Below are 22,502 nucleotides of genomic sequence, written 5' to 3' on the forward strand. Positions count from 1 at the left end.
GAGGTTTTTCCCTATGCTAAGATCTTCTGGCGTGCATGATAACGACACCCGCGAAAGGGCCATTTGAAGAGGGTTTGGTTCCTCATTTTAATCAAATATCTATGATTTTATGGGGGAATATGCAGTAATTCCCCTTCGATACCCAGGAGGCGCCATCGGTCCCCCAAACTCTTGTAAACTGGGCCATTTTCCTCGTAAATACAGGGGTGGGTGCAAACAAATAGATAAATAAATAAATAAATTGATAAATAAATAAAAATGCACACAGGGTTTTCCGGATAAATATTTGTCGATATTATAAAACATTTTCTCTGTTGAACACTGGTGGAAGCCATGATGGAATTCTCCGCGAGCTAGAGTTTAGAGACCACAAGTGGTAGGAATATAAACAAATAAATAATTAAAATGCTGCCCGTTGGGGAAAGAACTGAACGCAGATTGGTCATAGTCCATCCCCACCTTTGTAAGATATCAGGGATGAACACAAAGTTGGCCATAGGCCACTGGTTACATGTATCGGCAGGTGCACCAAAACCCTTAAGGGTTTATACACGGAGTTATTTTTCCTCACATATCCTATCTCAAACCTCCATTTGAACAATTAGAATATGACTTCGCTTAAAGAAATCTAGACCTCTTTAAGAACATTTCAACTGTATACCCAACATTCGTATAGTTTACATTGTCTTAGTTCATCATTCAGCTTTGCTGTATATGACGAAAAGATAATTTGATATTTGGAAATTTGAAAAATAAAATATTGTAACCGAGGTCGTTTTTACTCAAATGAACGCTCAACTGTTGGCGCTGGTGAAGCCCAGTGTGGTGCCTTTAGGACTTCCTGCTACACCTCGGATCACCTTTCCTTCGTTTGTGTCAACTTACCACCTGCCAGAGCCACACTTCGCCTTTGCTAACCACTTTGTCGACGAAAGATCCTCGACCCAAGACTTCGACGTCACTCTGGTAGTCGGTTCCGAAAAGCCTCTTGCTGCCCTCGCCGGTCTGGGTTGAGGGACCGGAAAGAACAGAAAATCATAAGAATGGAGGAGACACTTGCTGCCCTCGCCGGTCTGGGTTGAGGGACCGGAAAGAACAGAAGATCATAAGAATGGAGCGTTTGCTGTCCTCGCCGTCAACATGGATTATGGGACCGAAGAAAATATAAAAATATAAAAATGCAAGAGACCGTAAGGCCTACACTAGGCACTTCCATGTCACCACCTGTCATCCATATCCACAAAGTTATCTAATCTTCTCTTAAAACAACCTATTGTTTCAGCGCTCACTAATTAAATGGTTACTAAGTCTGTTACATTCGTTAAATTCTCTATTGGAAAGCCCGTTCTTGCTTATTTCTCTTTTAAACCTAAAACTGTCCATGAAATGATTGAAAATCATCTCTGAATATCGAGATGGAAATAAAGAAAACGACTGCCCCAGATATACATTCACATACACATCTGAACATATGAACGTGGTTTTCAAGATTCCATCTTTCAAATATTATTTTAATATTCACAATCAATACTCTCACCGTACGTTCTTTAAATTGGGGATATGAATTCCTTCTTGGAGAAAGGTGAATTGCTTCTTCGCTACTTCCAAGTGACAGGGTCTATGAGGTGGGACTTCCAGCCGGCACTTGTTCCGGGGCCCGCTCGAGAACAAACACTACTACTCCCATCCCAAGATATCCACTTGCGTTCATATACCCAAAATAACTATACTTATCACACCGCACTTATTTCCTTTTTTTTTACCAATATTTATCATTATCATGGAAGTATAACATTTATGCGAGTTTACATGTAGATTTAACGGATATCAAATCCTTAATTTTGAGAAGAAATAAAAATCCTCCATCGGGGTCTAAGTGGCTCCCGTGGATATTTATCCCAAGGGTGATGTAGCGACAGACTAAAGGACAATATGCTCAGTGCTAATATTCATTTCCATCTAACTATGCTAACACTAACTTCATTTTTCCCTTTCACTATCTAAAGTTCCATTGGCGATGATTGGAGCAGATGATCTCTGGAATTTTCTAGTCACAACCCAAACGGCGGCGTTGCGAGCCCAACGGTCGCCCAGCAAATGCTCAGGGTGGCGTGAGATTATCTGCTCAAAATTCATTGTTGAATAAGAACATAATTAAATGATTATACATTGCATGCGTGCAAAGTATAATTCTATCAATCACTCCAACCTGTTTTCTATTAAGAGGATACAAAGGGGGCGTGAGGTCATCTGCTCAAAAATCATTGTTGAATAAGAATAATTTAATAATAATAATAATAATAGTAATAATAATAATAATAATAATAATAACATTATTATTAATAATATTGTTAATAATGATAATGATAATTACATTAATAATAATAATAATAATAATAATAATAATAATTATAATAATAATGATAATAATAGTAATAATAATAAAGTATCTGTCGTTGCATACGTGCAAAGTATAATTCTATGAATCACTCTAACCCGTTTTCAATTAAGATGGAGAGGTTGGCGTGATTAAAAAAGATAAGTCCGATTAGCGATTATCTGATTATCCAATTCGATTAATTTCTAAAGTGATTCGATATTTCAATGAGCGATTAAATATTTTAAAGCGGTTTTCATTGTTTCTAAAGTGAATTTAATGTTTTTTACCCTAAATTAGCCATTTCTAGTTAATACAAAGAGAAACCAAGCTTTTAAGATAAAGAATGAACATTTTATTCTAATTAGAATATAATAAACAAAAAATAAACTATAGAGTACATATTACACAAAATACACACAGTAATACTAATATATTCTCCCAGAAAAAAGATAGGGTCAACTAACAAAGACAACGTTGATCTGGATTAATCGCAAATCATTTTAAATATTCGGCAGTTCGATTAATCGGATAATCGGACCTCTGAATCGGACCGCCCACCTCTGTTAAGATATAAATAGAAAATATATATAAACAGAAAACCACTGATCAATTTACATGAGGAAGGAAATAGAAAAAAAAAATTGCCTTAAATATAGCCAACCTTTCCTCCACTTGGTTAGGAAGCAGCTCCCAGAAAGATTACCAAATCTGCGGTCACAGTAACTAAACACAACCAAGTTGCAATGAATTACAATGATAAAATATGGCAACAGAAGATCTTTCGGTCCTTAACGAAGCTGGATAAAAAAAAATTATTGGGGATTTATCTAAGTGAATTTTAAGACTTCGAACTGTATTACATGAATTACATTACTATATCATTGTACTGCATTACTGTATTACATTACCTTCGCTGGAAACCTATTTCATTCATCGACAACACGGTTGGCAATTTAGTTTTCCTATTTATCGGTTAAATCTACGTCCTGACAGCTTGAGGCCGTCATATCTCGTGTTGTTAGCATTTGGTGTGATTTTTATTTTTCCAATTTTTTATATAACATTACATACACCTGGACGTTAAATATGCCAAGAAATTAGAAAATATCTTTAGGAGTTCGATAGTTACGGATATTTGTCATAATAAATTTATCTGGAAAGAGCTGGCAATGATCCGTGGAAAATGAAATCGGCTCGACCGACTGATAGGTTATCTAAAGTCACGTAGTTGCTCTTGTCTTAGAATGAAATATCGTGGCTTGTGTCATATTGCCTCGTACAAGATCTTACAGATCAATCGAGATTGAATTTACATGAAATACAAATGGCGGCACATTTTGGGGGGCGGCAATTCTATTCTGGACATGCCGCCCACAATGCTAACAAAATTATTTTAATAAGAAAAAAAAAAAAGCTCAAAGGAGCCCTGAATATTTTATTGTAATATACGAATTTTGCGTTAGAATTAATAAATATGAAATACTTTCCCTTTATCCTTTCTGCAATAAGGACATTAAATATAATTTTTAAAATCCGTTTCATTATTACGCAAGCCAATAGCTAAAACAGGCTGTAAGGGAGAGTGGAGATGGGAAGTGGTGATGGGGGCGGGGGAGGGGGCGTCACTGAGAACTTTGCCCCGGGGCGCCACTTAGATCACAGGCAAAATATGACATCATTCAAGGTCCAGGAGAAAATGAAAGAAAGAACGTATATTTTCTGTCACACCCTCGTAAATCTAAATTATTTTGTACCGGTATAAGCAGACTTGAGGGAAAGTTAATGAAGTATCAGTTCATCCCAACAGAATGGCAACACCGCGCCCAGCACCATGAGATCGTGACGTCATATGTCCTCGTCTGTGTTTAGCACACTTTTAAGAAATGTATTTTGATGTTAGTTATGAAAAAAAAACATATACAATTCTATATGTGATAAAATTAGGAATTTTGGAAGAGCTTCTGTATGTCGGCATGTTAACTTGTAAACCCCACTTCTGGTAGGAAGTTATTCGACTATAATCTAGATGTTGCGTCGGTCACGTAGGCCATTTTTCTGTCGTTGTCAGGTGGTTGATTCTATTTTCGCGTGTCATACTAATTGATTGTCCGCAAGGATACAAAAAGACACATCAATACTACAAACACCTATCAACATTTTTCCTGGAGAGATCTAAGGGAGATTCTGAAGACCTTTTCTGACTACTGTAGGGTCGCAGTTTTCCGATCAGTGAAATTCGAATTAGTAGTAGTAAAAAAAAAAAAAGTAGTAGTAGTAGTAGTATCATCATCGAATTATTATCAATTATCATAAGCACAAACTTAAGTCGCATGAGCCTTCCTCTTGGAAGATTAAACTATTTCACAAACCAGTTTACAGGACATACCTGGGTCCGGTGTTTGGCAAGCCAAGGGGCAAGAAGGAAGGGCGCCTCTAGTCTGCGTTCGACGTCAGGAACCCACGGTGGGTTGTCCGTGATGGTCCCTGAAAAAAGACGTGGTAATTAAGAGTTGGGCACAGAACCGTGGCAAGAGGCACTCTACAATCCCAAGGGGGAAATTATGATGACGGCACACTAGGTCAGCATGCTACTTACTTTCGCTACTTCGTTTGAGTAGAAACTACTTCGGTTACGATATTCTACACCGGTAAGAACATCTCAACAATGTGTCTAACAATCGTACAGGATTAATTTCTCTTAGTTCGGCATTCAGTCACTCACTATATGACGCAAGAGTAGTTCGACATTTGGTCATTTGAAAACCAAAAGATCGTAACCGAGGTCGTTTCAACTCCAACGAAACTAGGGTGATCAGACGTCCCGTATTTAAAGCATTTGTCCTGCGTCCCGTATCGGCCTACCCCGGGGCGCGTTTTGACCTGTATTTTCAAGATTTTAAACACTTCGCATGGAAATTTGAGACAATTTTACATTTTACAGGTATATTAATTAAAAAGCAACAATATCTGAGTGAAATTATATATAAATATGAGCACCGTGCAGATCTGGTAACACGGCGGAGGCGTGGCTTGGCCGCTTAAGTCGGTCTCAGTCATGATCGCACTCTCGCATGAAGTGCACGTGAGGGGTGAGGATATACAGATTTGTTTTATTGAACTGGAGTGGGTTGAACTTCTTAAGCATGTGTCCAGCCGTTGGCTTTCATTGAGAATGACAGTAGATCGTATACTAAGGGTGTGACCTGCATTGTATTCCTACTTCAGTAGTACATATATTTGTAGGCATATGAGAAAGCTTCTAAAAATGGATCAACCTGAGGACGACAACTCTGCATATACAAATATTGTTGCCATTTGTTTCATGTTTTGTGCAAACTTGTTCCGTGTTTTTGAAGAAGCCAGCCTCAAGCTCCAGTCAGCCTCTACATCTTCCCCTGAGCTGTTTGACATTGTCAAACATCTTCATGGCAAACTGAACAGGAGATCCGCAGATGGCTGCTTTGGATATCAAACACAGCGTGATCTTGCTTCTGTGACAGAAAGGAGGGAATTAACAAAAAATTCCTCGGTTGTCTCAAAGCAGCCACTACCTACCCGGAAAAGTGGGTCGACTTGTCAGATAGAAGTCCTCTCTATGCTCTGAAATGCCTGACCTTGAATGGTTAACTAACTTTCAGATCTCTGGTTGATTGTGTAGAAAAATGAATCTACATGATGTTCTATCAGTTGATGGGCTCTATGATGAATTCTGCATGCTTACGTCACTGTTGCAAGGAATGGACAAGGGTAAGACAGTTGTCGAGAAGTAGAACCAGGTTTTCATAGAATGGAAGGACTTAAAGAATCTTTTTTCTTTGGTTTCATTTGAACTGAATATTCCCTCTTCAAAGCCCAGTGGAAAGTGTTCTCTTTGATGGGCCAACGATGGGATGGATACAGGAACAGGTGCAGTGTCGAACTGATTAAGTCAGTTACAGATAAGTGAAATTTCACACTGACCTGTTCAGAGTTCATTACATATGCTCAAACCAAACCTCAGCTCTTGAAAGCAGTTGCATCAAATGCAAAATATGCCATTAAAAATAACCGAATAGCCACAATGAATTTAATCTTTCATTCTAAAATGATGATTTTTTTTTCATCGTCTCAATTTTTCTGCAATAAACTTAGTATAATCACATTATCCATACACCTCTTTAATTTATGTGTCCCATATTCAAATTTTCAAAATCTGGTCACCTTGAACGAAATAACAAAATCAAGTAGCACGCAAGCGAGAAATGCCTAAGATGATATAGATAAATTAGATAACGTAACTCCTAATATGATTCTTAAGGTATAGGCGTTAATCAGGACGTCGATCACCGGGCTAATACTCTCAATTCATTTGTTTATAACCGTTTCGTTTTCAGAATTCGCAGCCGTTACAGTGGTCGGCTTGTCACATGGGACATTTATATTTGTTTACATTAGTATCGCGGTTTGAATGGGTGTTATATGGAAGCATTTGAATGTGTTGAGTCATTCATGCCGTTGTGTTATTATTTTGTAATTACCAACAAAAACGGATGCTACAACTGATACACCAGGTATGAGTTTTGGCTATTGTACTTGAAAATCATACTTCTTATTACATCGTTGTTTGCAAAAGTACTCTGTGCCTTGGAAATAGTGACATTAAAACTAATCTCATAAATAAACTAAATCCAGTTACTTGTGACCATAGATTTTTTTATGTGAAGTTTCACAATACTAATGAATGACGTCACATCTTCACCTGGGATGGGTTTTCCTGTGGCATGTTGCTTCGAAGCGAAATATTCCTTGATGACCGGTCCCAGTTGGGTGCCTAAGTCTTCACAGTAGAACCACTTCTCGAAGAGCGTTTCCGTCGTGTCGCCGACGAAGTATCTGTGTCGAAGAGACCAAAGAACAGGTGAAGTCATAAATACGAATACTTCTCGACGTACGATAAGCGTCGGTCCCTAGAAACCCATCATAAACGTGACATCGTACTAGTTATTTTTCGCTAGTATGCTACTTGCTTTCGCTACTTCATTTGATTAGAAACGACTTCGGTTACGATATATTTTTTTCAATTTTCTAAATATAAAATTTACTCCCGTGTCATATAGCGAGAACCAGAATGACGAGCTAAGAGAAATTAATCTTTTACGAACATTAGACACACTGTTGAGATGTTCTTACGGAAGTGTAGAATATTGTAACCGAAGTCGTTTCTCCTCAAACGAAGTAGCAAAAGTAAGTAGCATGCTAACCTAGTGTGTCGCCACCTTCGAAAAACCCGTAAGTCGAAAGCTAGGGGGTTGGGCGACCCGTGAATACAACACGCAATATAGCAATTATCATAAATGAGGTTAATATTTCCTAAAGACACATAAATTTAGCAAAATAATCAACACAACAGTATTTTTATATATATATATGTATATATATATATATATATATATATATATATATGTGTGTGTGTGTGTGTGTGTGTGTGTGTAATCTAGATGCTTTTTGTTTTACCTTCGAAAAATCGAAGTACAAGAGCATCCGCATGATGTTATCGTCATGGCTGCCGAATTTTCTAAATAACATCCTAACTTGATGATGTTGCCATCAATAAGTCTGTTGTTTTCAACGCACATACGTATTTTGGCAGACAATCTAGTTTTAAGAAATGGATTGTTTATAAAAATCTTCAAAGTTTTCACATAAGAAGGTTGGGTGGACTGTGTGTGTCCGGAGAAAACGTTTGATAAAGTGCATTATCATGATATATCTATATATATATATATATATATATATATATATATATATATATATATATATATATATATATATATATATATATATATATTTTTTTTTTTTTTTTTTTTTTTTTTTTTTTTTTTAATGGAACGTGCTGAAGATGTTCAAAGTAAACTACTTGAATGAATAAAGCCCTGTTCACTCTAGCGGTTTAAACCGCGGCGGTTCAATTACAACCTGATTACAATGTAAATTAATGGACGCGTTCACACCCAACCGCGTAGTTTTTCTTGACTATGCGGTACCGCCAAGAATTCCGTGCGGTTCAAACCGCTAGTATGAACAGGGCCTATAGGACATCCTGAAAGACCGGCTCATGAGAACAGTAGTAAAGAAGAAGATGAACGAAGAGATGATGACAAAGATCAGAATACTTGATCCTCTCTTCATTAGAATAAGCAGCGGTGGTGTGCTCTCTGCATAAGGCAAAGGATGTAAATAAGACTGAGAGAATGCAAAGATCAGTGACCAAACTAGTTCCTTGCCGAGCAGACGGTTAGGTGAACTGTAGAAGTTGGGTACAAAGTATAAATGTACACTGAAAGTATTGGGCCTACCATTATTGGGAAAGAGATAAGTGGGGGGGGGGGCGTGATTAGTTTGCTTACCTGAGACAGTCCAATTCGGTCTTCATTCGTTCCCTCTCTATGACAAGACCAACTGTGTTGTCAAAGCGTTGAGGTGAGTGTGGGATTTTACCAGGCAGAAGAAACACCTGCGCACACAGAAAGGACAGCGGTGGTTCACAAACATGTAAATTATTTAGTCTTTCATAAACAACACGTTTTTTTTTCTCTTTCTTCATTTTTGTTTACGGGTAAGGTGAGCGACTCGAAATTTTCTCAGAATTTTTGGACTTGGGGGGAAGTAAAAAAGAATACAGGTATAGTGGCTATAAAAGGCGCCATCTACATATTGTTTTCGTGGTAAATTTTAGTCTTTTAAAGGACCAAACAAGAGCAGGTTAATTAATTTTAGATAAACAACTATATGACTCGTCCGAAGACCTTCAAGTCTTGAGTCACAGAATTGGGGAGTTCAATCTTAATGATGATTAAACCGGTTTGGTAAGAATGTATATTAGATAATAAGTTTATTTGGAGTTTTAAGGTGGATTGAAATGATTCTGGAGGTAGTCTGAAGCTAACTTCTTCCAAATGGAGGCAGTAGTAATCTCTTATCAGTTTACCACCGCAGATATTTTTTACGACAGCTATACCCTGAAATAAAAAAGAAGCTCCCCTCTTTTGTGAGATAAGCCTATCATTTCAGTATCAACTGTTAATCCACGTTTATGTCTCATTTTGTAACCATAATACTTAAATCATGAAAATAAAGAGTATACTACATATATTCCAGAATAACTCGACCACACCGAGTTGCCGCAACGACAGTAGCGCCTCTGGTGGCCACCACTTGAACGAAAATGTAGGAACAATGAGTGCTGTAGTGAATATAGCATGACTTGTGCATCTATAGCAAGGACACTTATGTAAGTCGAATAACTGCAGTACGATTAAGTCTTATTTATCAATAAAAGATTCATCCACGGTGTTAATAAATCAACAGGTAAAAGATATGCGCCTCCCAAGGCGCCCTATAATGCTTTTGTACAGAGACTTGACGATACGGTACGAGTCACGTGACCCAGGGAGCCATTTTGTGGCCAAATCATTTACGCTCACGCATACTGTTTGTCCTTGTCATTGTTCACTGAATACGCCGGGTTGTTGTGTATTCGGGTACACCAACAGTACCTTTTATATGTTGTCAACCCTTTCCATACCCCACGTGTACATACGCGAACGCACGCATATGGAGTGAGCGAGTACTCCAACGTCTTCAACTCTCGAGGAATTCTCTATTCTCCTCGGGATCTGACGCCAAGGGACATTCAATTCTCTCCAGTGACTAAAGGACTAGGCCTTCTAGCAAACGTCCGAACACCTGCTCGGACAATGGGCCTCGCCAGCGTTTCGGGTCAAACGCCCGAACACCTGCTCGGACAACGGACCTCACGCTTCCCGACTACAATAGACGCGGCTCCGGTCATTGTTGCCTTCCGACTCGACAAACTCCCCCCTTTTTTTAATATGTACAAATTGTAAATATGACAACAGCCTACTTGTACCTGTAAAATATTTATTCTGGCAATCCCACCGAGTCTCACTCGGAGGTTGCATGTACTTGTAAACTAGAGAAGGCTGGAACATTAAAGTAAAGACAAAACTCCTCATTTGTCTCATCAGTACCCTAATGTAGATACTTAACTACAAATCTACATATACAAAGTACCTTTATACAACGAGTTGCGACCACTCCGGACACGCCGCCATCTTGTGGCCATTCTGCAGAGTTATCGTAACTCTATCCTACATTATGCTCTGCTTCAGATGGTCCGAGGAAAATTAGAATCACTTTATGGCAACAGCTCTGGTTGTTGCCATATTTCTCACCCCAACCGAAACAGTGTACAGAAGTCGTCGGCCACCGTAGAATTTGCAAGTAGGAGCAAATGTACACACTACATACCTTATACCACATATCGTATACATATACTTCATACCATATACCTCACATATCATACCATAAACATATACCTCATACTATATACTTTATACCTCATACTCACCTCACCTTCCTTGATGATCACGTCCTTGAATTTTCCACCCTCTAGCGTGACGAGATTCATGTCACCCTTGACCATGTAGAAGAACTCTTCACCCTCCTCCAGATGGAAGTCCTTGCGGATGTTGGGTCCCCCAACGTAGAACACTTTCAGCTGGCCCTCGCCGTGCCTATGGAATCAGAACCAATCAAGATTTAAGAAGTAAATAGGCAAGAACTGGTTTACCAATTGATTGGTTAATGAATGGAATAGACTTAGTAACCATATAGTGAGCGCTGAAACTAATGTTTGTTTTAAATGAAGGTTAGATAACTTTATGAACGGGGATGGTAGCAGGGAATGGATATAGGACTGCCTCCTATATCCTCCATTTTCTATGTTGTTAAAACCTGCGTCAGGAACATAGGATGGACTTGACATGGGTCAGGAGCATAGGATACACAACTGTGGGCTTTTGAACCTGGCACAGCTAAGTCTAGCGTGGCCCGGGTGTCATTACCAATACATGATAATGATGATAATGTTTAACGTCAAGAAACTCCTCTATCAAGAGGCTGGGACGGTATCCCTTACAGAGGACTTTGTAGCGTGATATTTAATTAACCATGCCCTTGGTCCAACTTGCCGGTGGCAGGGTTCAAACTGCAATCACTTCAACCTTCGCCGCAAGTAGCGACGCTCTAACCTGCTCGGTCAGCTCTGGGTATCCTATAGATTTATAACAGAAATGTTTCTCTTCCAGCCTTAGTCATTTTCCAGGCCATAAAAGAATGCAACTTTTAATTTTGGGGAAATTTCATTGTGGTCTACATAAAACATTCAGTCATGACAGTACCAACCCCGATTCAACTCCGTCCCAATGGGTACAAAGTCGATACTTTAAAGTGTTTTATCCTACTGTATGCCCCATTTATATATAACCAGTTTTCTGATATCATATATATATATATATATATATATATATATATATATATATATATATATATATATATATAATTGAAGACATGTCGAAATACGTTTAGGAAAAGAAAAAAAATGATAAAATGTCTTTTGGATTCCAGTTGCCAATCACCCTCTTACTTTCACAGAAAGGTACATTTTAGCTCTCTCTCTCTCTCTCTCTCTCTCTCTCTCTCACACACACACACACACGCACATATTATATATATATATATATATATATATATATATATATATATATATATATATATATATATATATATATATATATATACATTATCAACCCCAATGCACTTTAATTCTAAGCCATCAACACCGGGAGACCCGTGGGAGCCAACATGCAGAAATTAAAACGAAGCCGGTTAAGTCACTACAGCACTTGTCACGTGCTAGCCGGGTTCGAGTCCTTGGCCGCACCACGTTTCAATTTCTGCATGTTGGCCCCCACGGATTTCTCGATGTTGATGGCTTAGAATTAAAGTGCATTGCGGTTAATAAAAACGTATCTCTATTCACTGGGACCCATTCAGTGTTGTACATTATATATTATAAAAAATCATTCCCGGGGTATTAACTTGTTTTCTTACTCGCGTACTCATGCGGCATGAGAAGCTGTAACCTATGGGAATGAATGTCAACAGCCTTGGAACTCGAGATTATAAAAGAAAGCGAAGATCGTGGCGGTCACGTTCAACACTCAGAAGTCACGAAGAGATGTGGCGTCATGCAGAGCTCACGGAAAACGTCATGCAGCTTTTATAGCTCTGTAGCGGGTGTTAGTTACGAGGAATAGATTGGTTAATGCGAGTTCTTGCCCTATGTTGGTCAGAAATGGACAGTTTTTACATGCGGCCCGAAGCTGTATATATACCGCGTGGTCAAGCCCCCGTGGCGGGTCAGTGCTGACCAGGCAGGCATACGCGCCAGATTGCGGGGCATCCTTTCTGATGCGTGCCACGTGGTCAATTCAATGCGCGCCATGTGCTTTGTACAGCTCCTCGGCTACCAGATGGAGAAATGCCACAAAGATGAATAGTTTGGCCGTGGGCATAGTGGAAGGAGAGTTACCACCAAATAAGGGGTTAATCGAGACAGATAATTTACATCTTCATGAGAGGGGCGCAGGGGTCCTCAACTTTTTTTCACTGCATTTCCTTTTTTCGAATTATCATCATCCATGTTCCCTCCATTTCTTCCCAAATCCCACCCCAAAATAAACGAATAAAATTATATTAATAGAATGTCGATGAAGATAGATCCTTTGTTTTATCATAAAGTTGACAAACATAATCATCTTCCGTCAGAACAGAGTTATCTCTTTATTTTCAGATTCCTCACATTATACAGAAATGCATCATTTGTGACAGCAGGCCATAACCACCCTAAATTCTTGTCTTGGTCCCCAGGTTAAGAACCACTGGGTTGGGGAGATCAATAGAACAGCCAAGGGGAATCAATAGAACAGGCAAGGGGCAGCTTAGACGAAAGCCGAAGTGCTACACGGTACAGAAAGGATTTGAAATATCATATTTAGGAAACGCTGCATGTAACCTCTCTCTTCGTTGTGACCCAAGCAGTCTCTCTCCTCGCTTTTCTCTCTTCGTTGTGACCCAAGCAGCCTCTCTCCTCGCTTTTATCTCTTCGTTTAGACCAGTCATTCTCAACGAGGGCGATTTTTGAGCTCAGGGAGGCGAAAGACGTCACAGGTATTGCTTCTAACTGACAAAATTTAAGCCTAATAGAAAAGATCTAGCAGCGAAGCACCAGCTGGGCCCAAGGGTCTCATTAAAACACAACGTAAGTAAAACATTTTAAATTAGTTGTTTATCATTGTTGCAATAATTTTTATTATTATTATTTTCCAATTAAGGGGGGCGATCCTTTTTTTTCAATTGAAAAAGGGGGCGATATGGCTAAAAAGGTTGAGATACCCTGATGTAGACCCTTTGCGGACCAGAGATTCTTTCTCTTGGATGAATATCTGAGGCCATCTGGCGGCAGTGGGATTAACAAGGGCTTCAAAACGGCCACGTTCGTCCTACTGGACAGTAAAGGGATAACTGTTCGTGAATAGACTAAGAGAACGGTCGTGGATGAAAGTGAGTGGAAGCGAGTATGAGAGAGAATGGGAGACGGAGAGTGACAAAGAGTGAGGATGAGAGTTGGTAGAATTGAAATTGGGTGTCATTCCATTTCCCAATACGAACACTGTGACCGCTGTAAGTGGATGATTGTGAGCATCAAGGAACAAGGAATCAATTGATAGTTTGTAAGATTTCCTAAGAAGAATTTACGGTACACGATTGCGTTGTGCGCACCAATGACACCCCTTGTAAAGAAGGATTACCAAATCATAACCTTTTCCCTTGACTCCTCGAAAAAAAAAAAAAAAAAAATCAGAAAAGAGGGATGCTACTTTACCGTGTGGTCCACCTGGTATTTTGTACTTTAGCGTGCAGTCTACCTGCACTTTTTCACATTAGCGTGCGGTCTACCTGCAATTTTACACTTTATCTTTCGGCCTACTTGACCTAACCTGACTTATATTCTCCGGCCAGGAGCACTCAGGTAAATCAGGAGTACTCAAGTTATAATCATATCATGAAAGGTCAATTCACAGCGGATACTGCGGTACGGTAGACTGCAAGCTAAATTACTATCTACAAAACTTCCCCGCAGAAGACTGACACCTACTTTCGATTGATTAGTTTTCGATAGGTTCCATCTAACACACACACTACATATATATATATATATATATATATATATAAATATATATATATATATTTGGTGTTGGTTTTGTGTGTAATGAAGATGTCAAACATAACGGTACCACTTAGAGTTATCGAGAATATGTATAAAATATTAAGGAATATAAACACAATGAAGGACTTCCAATGGGGTCTCCATTGAGTGCGGTGGCAGCATCACTTTACATGGAAACATTGGAAAAGGAATATTTTCTACATATCCCAGATAACTCCACGTGGTATCGTTACGTTGATGACCTCTTCATTGCACACATTATATATATATATATATATATATATATATATATATATATATATATATATATATATATACACACATATATATAATTATCAAAGCCGGGTGATTTATTTAGACTTGGAGATATAATATTACACGGAGTAATGTAAGCCATGTCCAAGATGTTTGATGACGATGCAGATTTTTCCCGCTTCCTCAGTCATCTATCACCACTCGCTCACCCTCCTACCCACTCACTCCATCTGAGTATATACATCGACAGCATCAATCTTACTTGTCTGCATTCGCATTTCCCTGATTTTTGTGCGAGTTTCTGTCTATATATCAACCTCTCTTTGTATCCACACCTGCACGTATATATGTGTAGACATGCATGTACGCGCGCACATAAATTAGTGCAAAGTCCTTTTTCTTAATTTTCTCATTCTTCCTAGCCAACTTACTTTCTGTGGATGAAGAGACATGTATACAATAACAATTCCAGCCATTTACAAGTTGATCGAGATAAGGTGGCGAGAAATTCCTTCATTCAAGCCAAGTAGAAAGTCTTCTTTAACGCTCCAGCTTCCAGAAATCCCTCTCAACCTGAATAAAATCATCTGGCGTTGCTCTGAAAAAAAAATCAACCCTTATAGTGAGAGGGACTTTCCTAAAATTGAATATAGTGGTCTGGTACCATGAGGAAGCGTTGTAACGAAACAGACGAACCCCAAACCTCATGACGTCATGTCATTTTGTTTTATCTTTTATCTTTATTTCATCCTATTATCTTTATTTAATCAGGCGAGTGATCGGATTTCTCAAGCTGGAATAAGCTAGACAACAACTGAAACTATGGTAGCTTGGCAAAAGTATTGCTAAGCCTTCTGATATAGTTTTTGGTTAATAGAGTATTATCTTATGGGGAAATATGTTAAATTTAGAATAATTATGCTTAATCTGGTCACCATGCAAGGCTGGTCTTTGAGTACGACGCACGCATAGAAACAGCAACATGGCTTTATATCGCAATTCTATCTTATCTTATATTCAATTAATCTTATTTTATTTTATTTTATTTATCTTTATTTGATTATTTATCTACTTATTTATTTTGTTGCTACTACGTTCAGCACACAACAGACTGACTTTGAACATGCGATGGTTCTTCAATACGTTGCGCGCATAGAAACAAGAATAAGCCTGGAAGCAGACGAATCAGGACTCGGGCGTGTGCCAGACAAACCGGTCCTTCCGGTACTGTCCACTTATGCGGCGCTGTCGTACTAGTAGGCAACGAAGATGCTACACAATACCTGCTGATACATAAGCCTACACAATACCTGCTGATACAGAGCCTACACTATACCTGCTGATACAGAGCTTACACGATACCTGCTGATACAGCCTACACGGTACCTGTTAATTTATAAATACACAGCCTACACGATACCTGCTGATACATAGCCTACACGATACCTGCTGATACATAGCCTACACGATACCTGCTGATACATAGCCTACACGATACCTGCTGATACATAGCCTACACGATACCTGCTGATACATAGCCTACACGATACCTGCTGATACATAGCCTACACGATACCTGTTAATTCATAAGTACACAGCCTACACGATACCTGCTGAATTATAAGTAAATAGCCTACACGATACCTGCTGAATTATAAGTACATAGACTACACGATACCTGCTGAATAAGTACATGGCCTACACGATACCTACTGATTTATAAAAACATAGCCTACATAATACCAACTGATTTATAAGTGGATGCATGCATGAGCTCACACAAACACATACAAACTTGGAATAGCTTAGAAGGTGAGATAGCCCAACATTAATTAAAATCTAATTATAATAACTGGAAATCAAGGATATCGATTAAGTTGGAACTGTACATAGATTTGAGGCTAGGTATAGTAAATTGGAGAATAGGAGACGGGACCTGTATATTGCAATTAGGTACACACACACACACACACACACACACACACACACACACACACACACACACACACACATGCATTCTCACGATAGTGCAGTGGTACCGTTCTCGGCAGCTAATTCAGCGATCCGATTTCGAGTCCCGCCTAGGTCTGAAAAAAACATCAGCATCGCTGTACTGCGATCTGGTACTCTAATACTGATGGGCGAGGAGTTGTGTGTGTGTGTGTGTGTGTGTGTGTATTTACCTAGTTGTATTTACCTAGTTGTATTTTACGGGAAGGGGAGCTATGCTCGTGGGGTCCCGTCTTCATATCTCATTTTATCTAAACTATTTTTAAATTCATGTATTGTTTTTGCACACACCACTTTCTCATCTAACTTGTTCCAACTGTCTATTACTCTGTGAGGAAAGCTATTCTTTTTCAAATCTCTTCTATAGCTGTCTTTTTTTTATTTTCTTTCCGTGTCCTCTTGTATTTCTGTCATCCCATTTTATCAGATTCTCTCTATCAGTAATTTCTATGCCTTTCATGATTCTGTAAATAGCTATCAAATCTCCTCTCTCTCTTCTTTGCTCTAGTGTCTGTAGTTTAAGTTTTTGTAGTCTCTCTTCATATGATAGTTTTGAGAGTGTTGGTGCCAGTTTTGTGATTGCTCTTTGTATTCTTTCAAGTTTTTTTATACATTTTTTTGTACTTGGTGACCATATCGTTGCTGCATATTCTAATCTTGGTCTTATCAGGGTGATTAGGATTTTCCTCACCATTTCTTCATCCAGGTATGTAAATGCCACTTTGATTGTTTTTATTAAATCATAAGTTTCTCCAAAAATCGTATTTATGTGTTTCTCAGGTGACATATTATTCATAACAATGACTCCCAGGTCCTTCTCATTTTCTACTTTTTTTATTCCTTCTTCTCCCAAATTATATGATCCTGTTATTCTATTTTTGCTTTTTCCAAATTCCATCATACTACACTTTTTTGTATTGAACTCCATCTCCCACTTCTTACTCCATTCTTGTACTTTATTTAGATCCCTCTGTAGTGATTCACAATCTTCTTCAGTTTTTACTCTTTTCAGTAGTTTTGCATCATCTGCAAAGAAGCTCATATAGCTTTCAATTCCTTCATCCATATCATTAATATATATAGCAAACATTATTGGGGCCAGAACTGTTCCCTGCGGGACACCGCTTATTACTTCATTCCATTTTGAGTGCTGATCTCTTATCACTACTCTCATTTTTCTTTCTTGCAAAAAGTCTTCCATCCAATTTAGCAATTTACCTTGTATTCCTCCTTCATATTCTAATTTCTTAAGCAACTTCTTATGTGGTACTTTGTCAAAAGCTTTTTTTAGGTCTAGAAATGCACAATCAGCCCATCCATCTCTTTCTTGTATTATATCTATTAGCCTTGAATAGAAACATATTAAATTGGTGACGCATGACCGTCCTTGTCTGAATCCAAATTGCCTTGGATTTAGTACGTTGTTTTTTTTCCAAGTATTTTACCCATCTACTTTTGATAATTCTTTCACAAATTTTTGCTATTGTACTTGTTAGAGAGACTGGTCTATAGTTGGTAGGTTCTTCTTTATTTCCTCCTTTATATATAGGTACTATATTTGCTTTTTTCCAATCTTCTGGAACTTTTCCTTCTTTTAAGGAACTGCTTATTATGCTATGTATTTTGTCTGCCAGTTCATTCCTGCATTCTTTCAGAATCCAGTTTGCTATTTCATCTGGCCCATGCGATTTTCTGACATCAAAATTACCCAAGTGTGTCAATATTTCATTCTTTGTTACTTCTATTTCTTCCATAGGGGGGACTTTTTCTTTCCACTCAATCTCTTCAGGTTGTATATTTTCCCTTGTAAACACTGATTTAAAATGTTTGTTCATAATTTCTGCCATTTCCATTTCCTCAGTGTATTCAACTCCTCCTTGTCTCAATTTCTCCAAGTCTTGTTTGTTTTTCAGTTTATTGTTTACAAATCTGTAGAATAGTTTTGGTTGATCTTTACACTTTTCTATAACATCTTTTTCATATTTTCTTTTTTTCTCTCTGCACTTTTGTACATATTCATTTCTATAACCAGTATATATTTTCCATTTTTCAGGTCTTCTGTCTTTTTTCCATCTGGTCCAGGCTTTGTCTCTTTTGTCTTTTAACTCCCTACAACTTTTGTTGTACCAGCATTTTACATATTCTTTTTCTTGTTTTTGTCTTGGGACATACTTTTCCACTCCTTTTTTGTAAATTTTTGTCAAAATATTCCATTTCTCTTCCACTGATGTTTCTTCTTTGTATATTTCTTCCCAGTTTTCTTGTTGGAAGAATTCTCTTATTTTATCAAAGTTTGTTTTTTCATACATCATTCTTCCTTTTCTATATTGTTCATTTCTTTTCATATATTTTTCTTCATTAAGTTCCAGTTCAATCAATATGTGGTCACTTTTACCTATTGGTGTTTTATATTCAATCTTGTCCACTATTCTAGGTTCAGATGTAATTATTAAGTCTAGCCTCGATGGTTCTTCTTCATGTCTATACCTAGTGTTCTCTTGTATCCATTGTGTCATTGAATGGTCAGTAATCATCTCAAGTAGAGCATTTCCCCATGAGTCATCACCACTCTTTACTGTCATTTCTTCCCAGCAGATTTCTTTGCAATTAAAGTCGCCCATCATAACTATTCTTCCTCCGTCTTCCATTATTTTAGTTAATGCTATCATTGTGTCCTCTAGCATACTTTTATATTCACTCTCCTCCCATGAGGCTGTTTTCGGAGGCACATAATTGATCACAAATTTTCTGCTCTTCTTATCTCTGTCTTCCACTTCTATCATAATCATCTCTACTGTATTCTTTCCATATATGACACCTTTCACATTTATATCCTTCTTAGTCAGGAACATAACTCCACCCCCTTGCTTTTTCTCTCTGTTTCTAATCCAATAATTGTATGCATCATGTCCTACACTGTTGGGTGGTAGTGGGCCTTTTAATTTTGTTTCTACAATTCCCATTATGTCCGGTTCTTTTTCTTTCAAATAATCATTCAGCTCATTCAATCCTGTTATTAATCCATCTATATTTGTGTAAGACACTCTTAGTTTTCTGCCACTTCCATTGTGTTCTCTGTTTCCCTTATGTTTTTCTTTTGTATGTCGAACTTCCTTAGTTTCATGTTCACTACTCTCCAATAGAATCTCTCTTTCTCTGACTCCGTTCTGTTCTCGTTTTTTGTCTTAGCTTCCAGTCTTTTCTGCTTTTCTTCTTCTCTTTCCTCTTTATTCATTTCTCTTTTTATCCACATCTTTTTGTATTGTTCACTTGTTGCTAGTTTCCCTGTTTTGGATAAGATATTCTCTGCCGTTGTTTGTGACTTGAATTTAATCTTAATTGGTCTGGTCTTGTCTGAGCTATACTTTCCGAGTCTAAATTTCTCTTCGATTTGTTTCATAATTCCTGGTTCATCTTCCTGAACTGATTCTAGTAATTGGCTTACTTTTTCATTTTCCTCTTTGATTCTTGTGGTTCTATCTGTGTTGTGTTTCTCTTCCATTCCTAATATAATTATACATTTCTTCTTGTCTGCTAAATCCCTTACTATATTCTCCTTTTGTCTCATCACTTTAATAACTGAGTCTTCAGTATGTTCTTTCAATTGCTGTTTGACTATGTCAGTGAATGAAATCTTATTTCCTTCTTGGGTTTGCTTCCAATTTTTACTTTCTTTAGCTATTGTTTCTCTGTTTTCTTTACTATTCTTCTTCAATTCCTCATTCTCCCCCTTTACCTCTCTTAACTGTCTTTTTAGTTCTTCTATTTCATCAGTTAAGTTTTTATTCGCCTTTTCCAGTTCTTCCAATCTTTCAACCCTTTTTAAAATGGTGTTCATATGACCTAACCTACTCTCCAAGTCCTCGATCACCTTATCAACCTTCTTCTCTAGTCTTGTCAGTCGGGGGGGGGGGGGGGGGGGGGGGGGGGGGGGGGGGGGGGGGGGGGGGGGGGCCTTTGTGTCCCCCCCACTCTCTTTAAATCCCTTGAAAATATTCTCATCACTTTCTGCTATATTGCTCCTATCTATACCTCTAATCTTCACATTCCTATTAGACATGTTATCATCCAACTCGTCTTGGGGTCGTTTGTCTACCTTACGGCGGCCCGTCAGGGCCATTTCCTCCACCTCCTCATTACCTTCCATTTCCCCAGCAATCCCTCCCCCTCTCCTCTTTCCTTACTTTCCCACTACCCCACGAGCAATTTCCCCCCACCCTGCAAATACAAAAAGGCACTTCTCTTTGCGTTGGTATCCACAATCTGCACTTTTCTTCAGAGCGTTCTTCAAGCCGTCCGTTCGTTGAAAGTGTGTGTGTGTGTGTATGTGTGTGTGTGTGTGTGTGTGTGTGTGTGTGTGTGTGTGTGTATTTACCTAGTTGTATTTACCTAGTTGTATTTTACGGGAAGGGGAGCTATGCTCGTGGGGTCCCGTCTTCATATCTCATTTTATCTAAACTATTTTTAAATTCATGTATTGTTTTTGCACACACCACTTTCTCATCTAACTTGTTCCAACTGTCTATTGCTCTGTGAGGAAAGCTGTTCTTTTTCAAATCTCTTCTATAGTTGTCTTTTTTTATTTTCTTTCCGTGTCCTCTTGTATTTCTGTCATCCCATTTTATCAGATTCTCTCTATCAGTAATTTCTATGCCTTTCATGATTCTGTAAATAGCTATCAAATCTCCTCTCTCTCTTCTTTGCTCTAGTGTCTGTAGTTTAAGTTTTTGTAGTCTCTCTTCATATGATAGTTTTGAGAGTGTTGGTGCCAGTTTAGTAATTGCTCTTTGTATTCTTTCAAGTTTTTTTATACATTTTTTTGTACTTGGTGACCATATCGTTGCTGCATATTCCAATCTTGGTCTTATCAGGGTGATTAGGATTTTCCTCACCATTTCTTCATCCAGGTATGTAAATGCCACTTTGATTGTTCTTATTAAATTATAAGTTTCTCCAAAAATCTTATTTATATGTTTCTCAGGTGACATATTATTCATAACAATGACTCCCAGGTCCCTCTCATTTTCTACTCTTTTTATTCCTTCTTCTCCCAAATTATATGATCCTGTTATTCTGTTTTTGCTTTTTCCAAATTCCATTATACTACACTTTTTTGTATTGAACTCCATCTCCCACTTCCTACTCCATTCTTGTACTTTATTTAGATCTCTCTGTAGTGATTCACAATCTTCTTCAGTTTTCACTCTTTTCAGTAATTTTGCATCATCTGCAAAGAAGCTCATATAGCTTTCAATTCCTTCATCCATATCATTGATATATATAGCAAACATTATTGGGGCCAGAACTGTTCCCTGCGGGACACCGCTTATTACTTCATTCCATTTTGAGTGCTGATCTCTTATCACTACTCTCATTTTTCTTTCTTGCAAAAAGTCTTCCATCCAATTTAGCAATTTACCTTGTATTCCTCCTTCATATTCTAATTTCTTAAGCAACTTCTTATGTGGTACTTTGTCAAAAGCTTTTTTTAGGTCTAGAAATGCACAATCAGCCCATCCATCTCTTTCTTGTATTATATCTATTAGCCTTGAATAGAAACATATTAAATTGGTGACGCATGATCGTCCTTGTCTGAATCCAAATTGCCTTGGATTTAGTACGTTGTTTTTTTCCAAGTATTTTACCCATCTACTTTTGATAATTCTTTCACATATTTTTGCTATTGTACTTGTTAGAGAGACTGGTCTATAGTTGGTAGGTTCT

At 38.1% G+C, this 22,502-nt stretch overlaps 1 protein-coding gene across 1 annotated transcript in view; it reads right to left on the reverse strand.

The window, feature by feature from the left end:
- LOC143023939 (3-hydroxyanthranilate 3,4-dioxygenase-like) overlaps nucleotides 1–22,502 on the reverse strand; it is a 28,854-nt gene that overhangs the window by 2,398 nt on the left and 3,954 nt on the right. Inside the window, exons 2-6 of the mRNA XM_076182611.1 lie at nucleotides 10,791–10,956; nucleotides 8,767–8,873; nucleotides 7,119–7,252; nucleotides 4,758–4,864; nucleotides 886–1,005 (exon numbers count right to left, since the gene is read on the reverse strand). Of these exons, the coding sequence (XP_076038726.1) occupies nucleotides 886–1,005; nucleotides 4,758–4,864; nucleotides 7,119–7,252; nucleotides 8,767–8,873; nucleotides 10,791–10,956 (634 nt within the window). The remainder of the gene's footprint in view (nucleotides 1–885; nucleotides 1,006–4,757; nucleotides 4,865–7,118; nucleotides 7,253–8,766; nucleotides 8,874–10,790; nucleotides 10,957–22,502) is intronic.

This window comes from Oratosquilla oratoria, unplaced genomic scaffold (assembly GCF_046742065.1).
Source record: "Oratosquilla oratoria isolate Oo_2021 unplaced genomic scaffold, ASM4674206v1 SCAFFOLD72, whole genome shotgun sequence".
Taxonomy (NCBI): Eukaryota; Metazoa; Arthropoda; class Malacostraca; order Stomatopoda; family Squillidae; genus Oratosquilla; species Oratosquilla oratoria.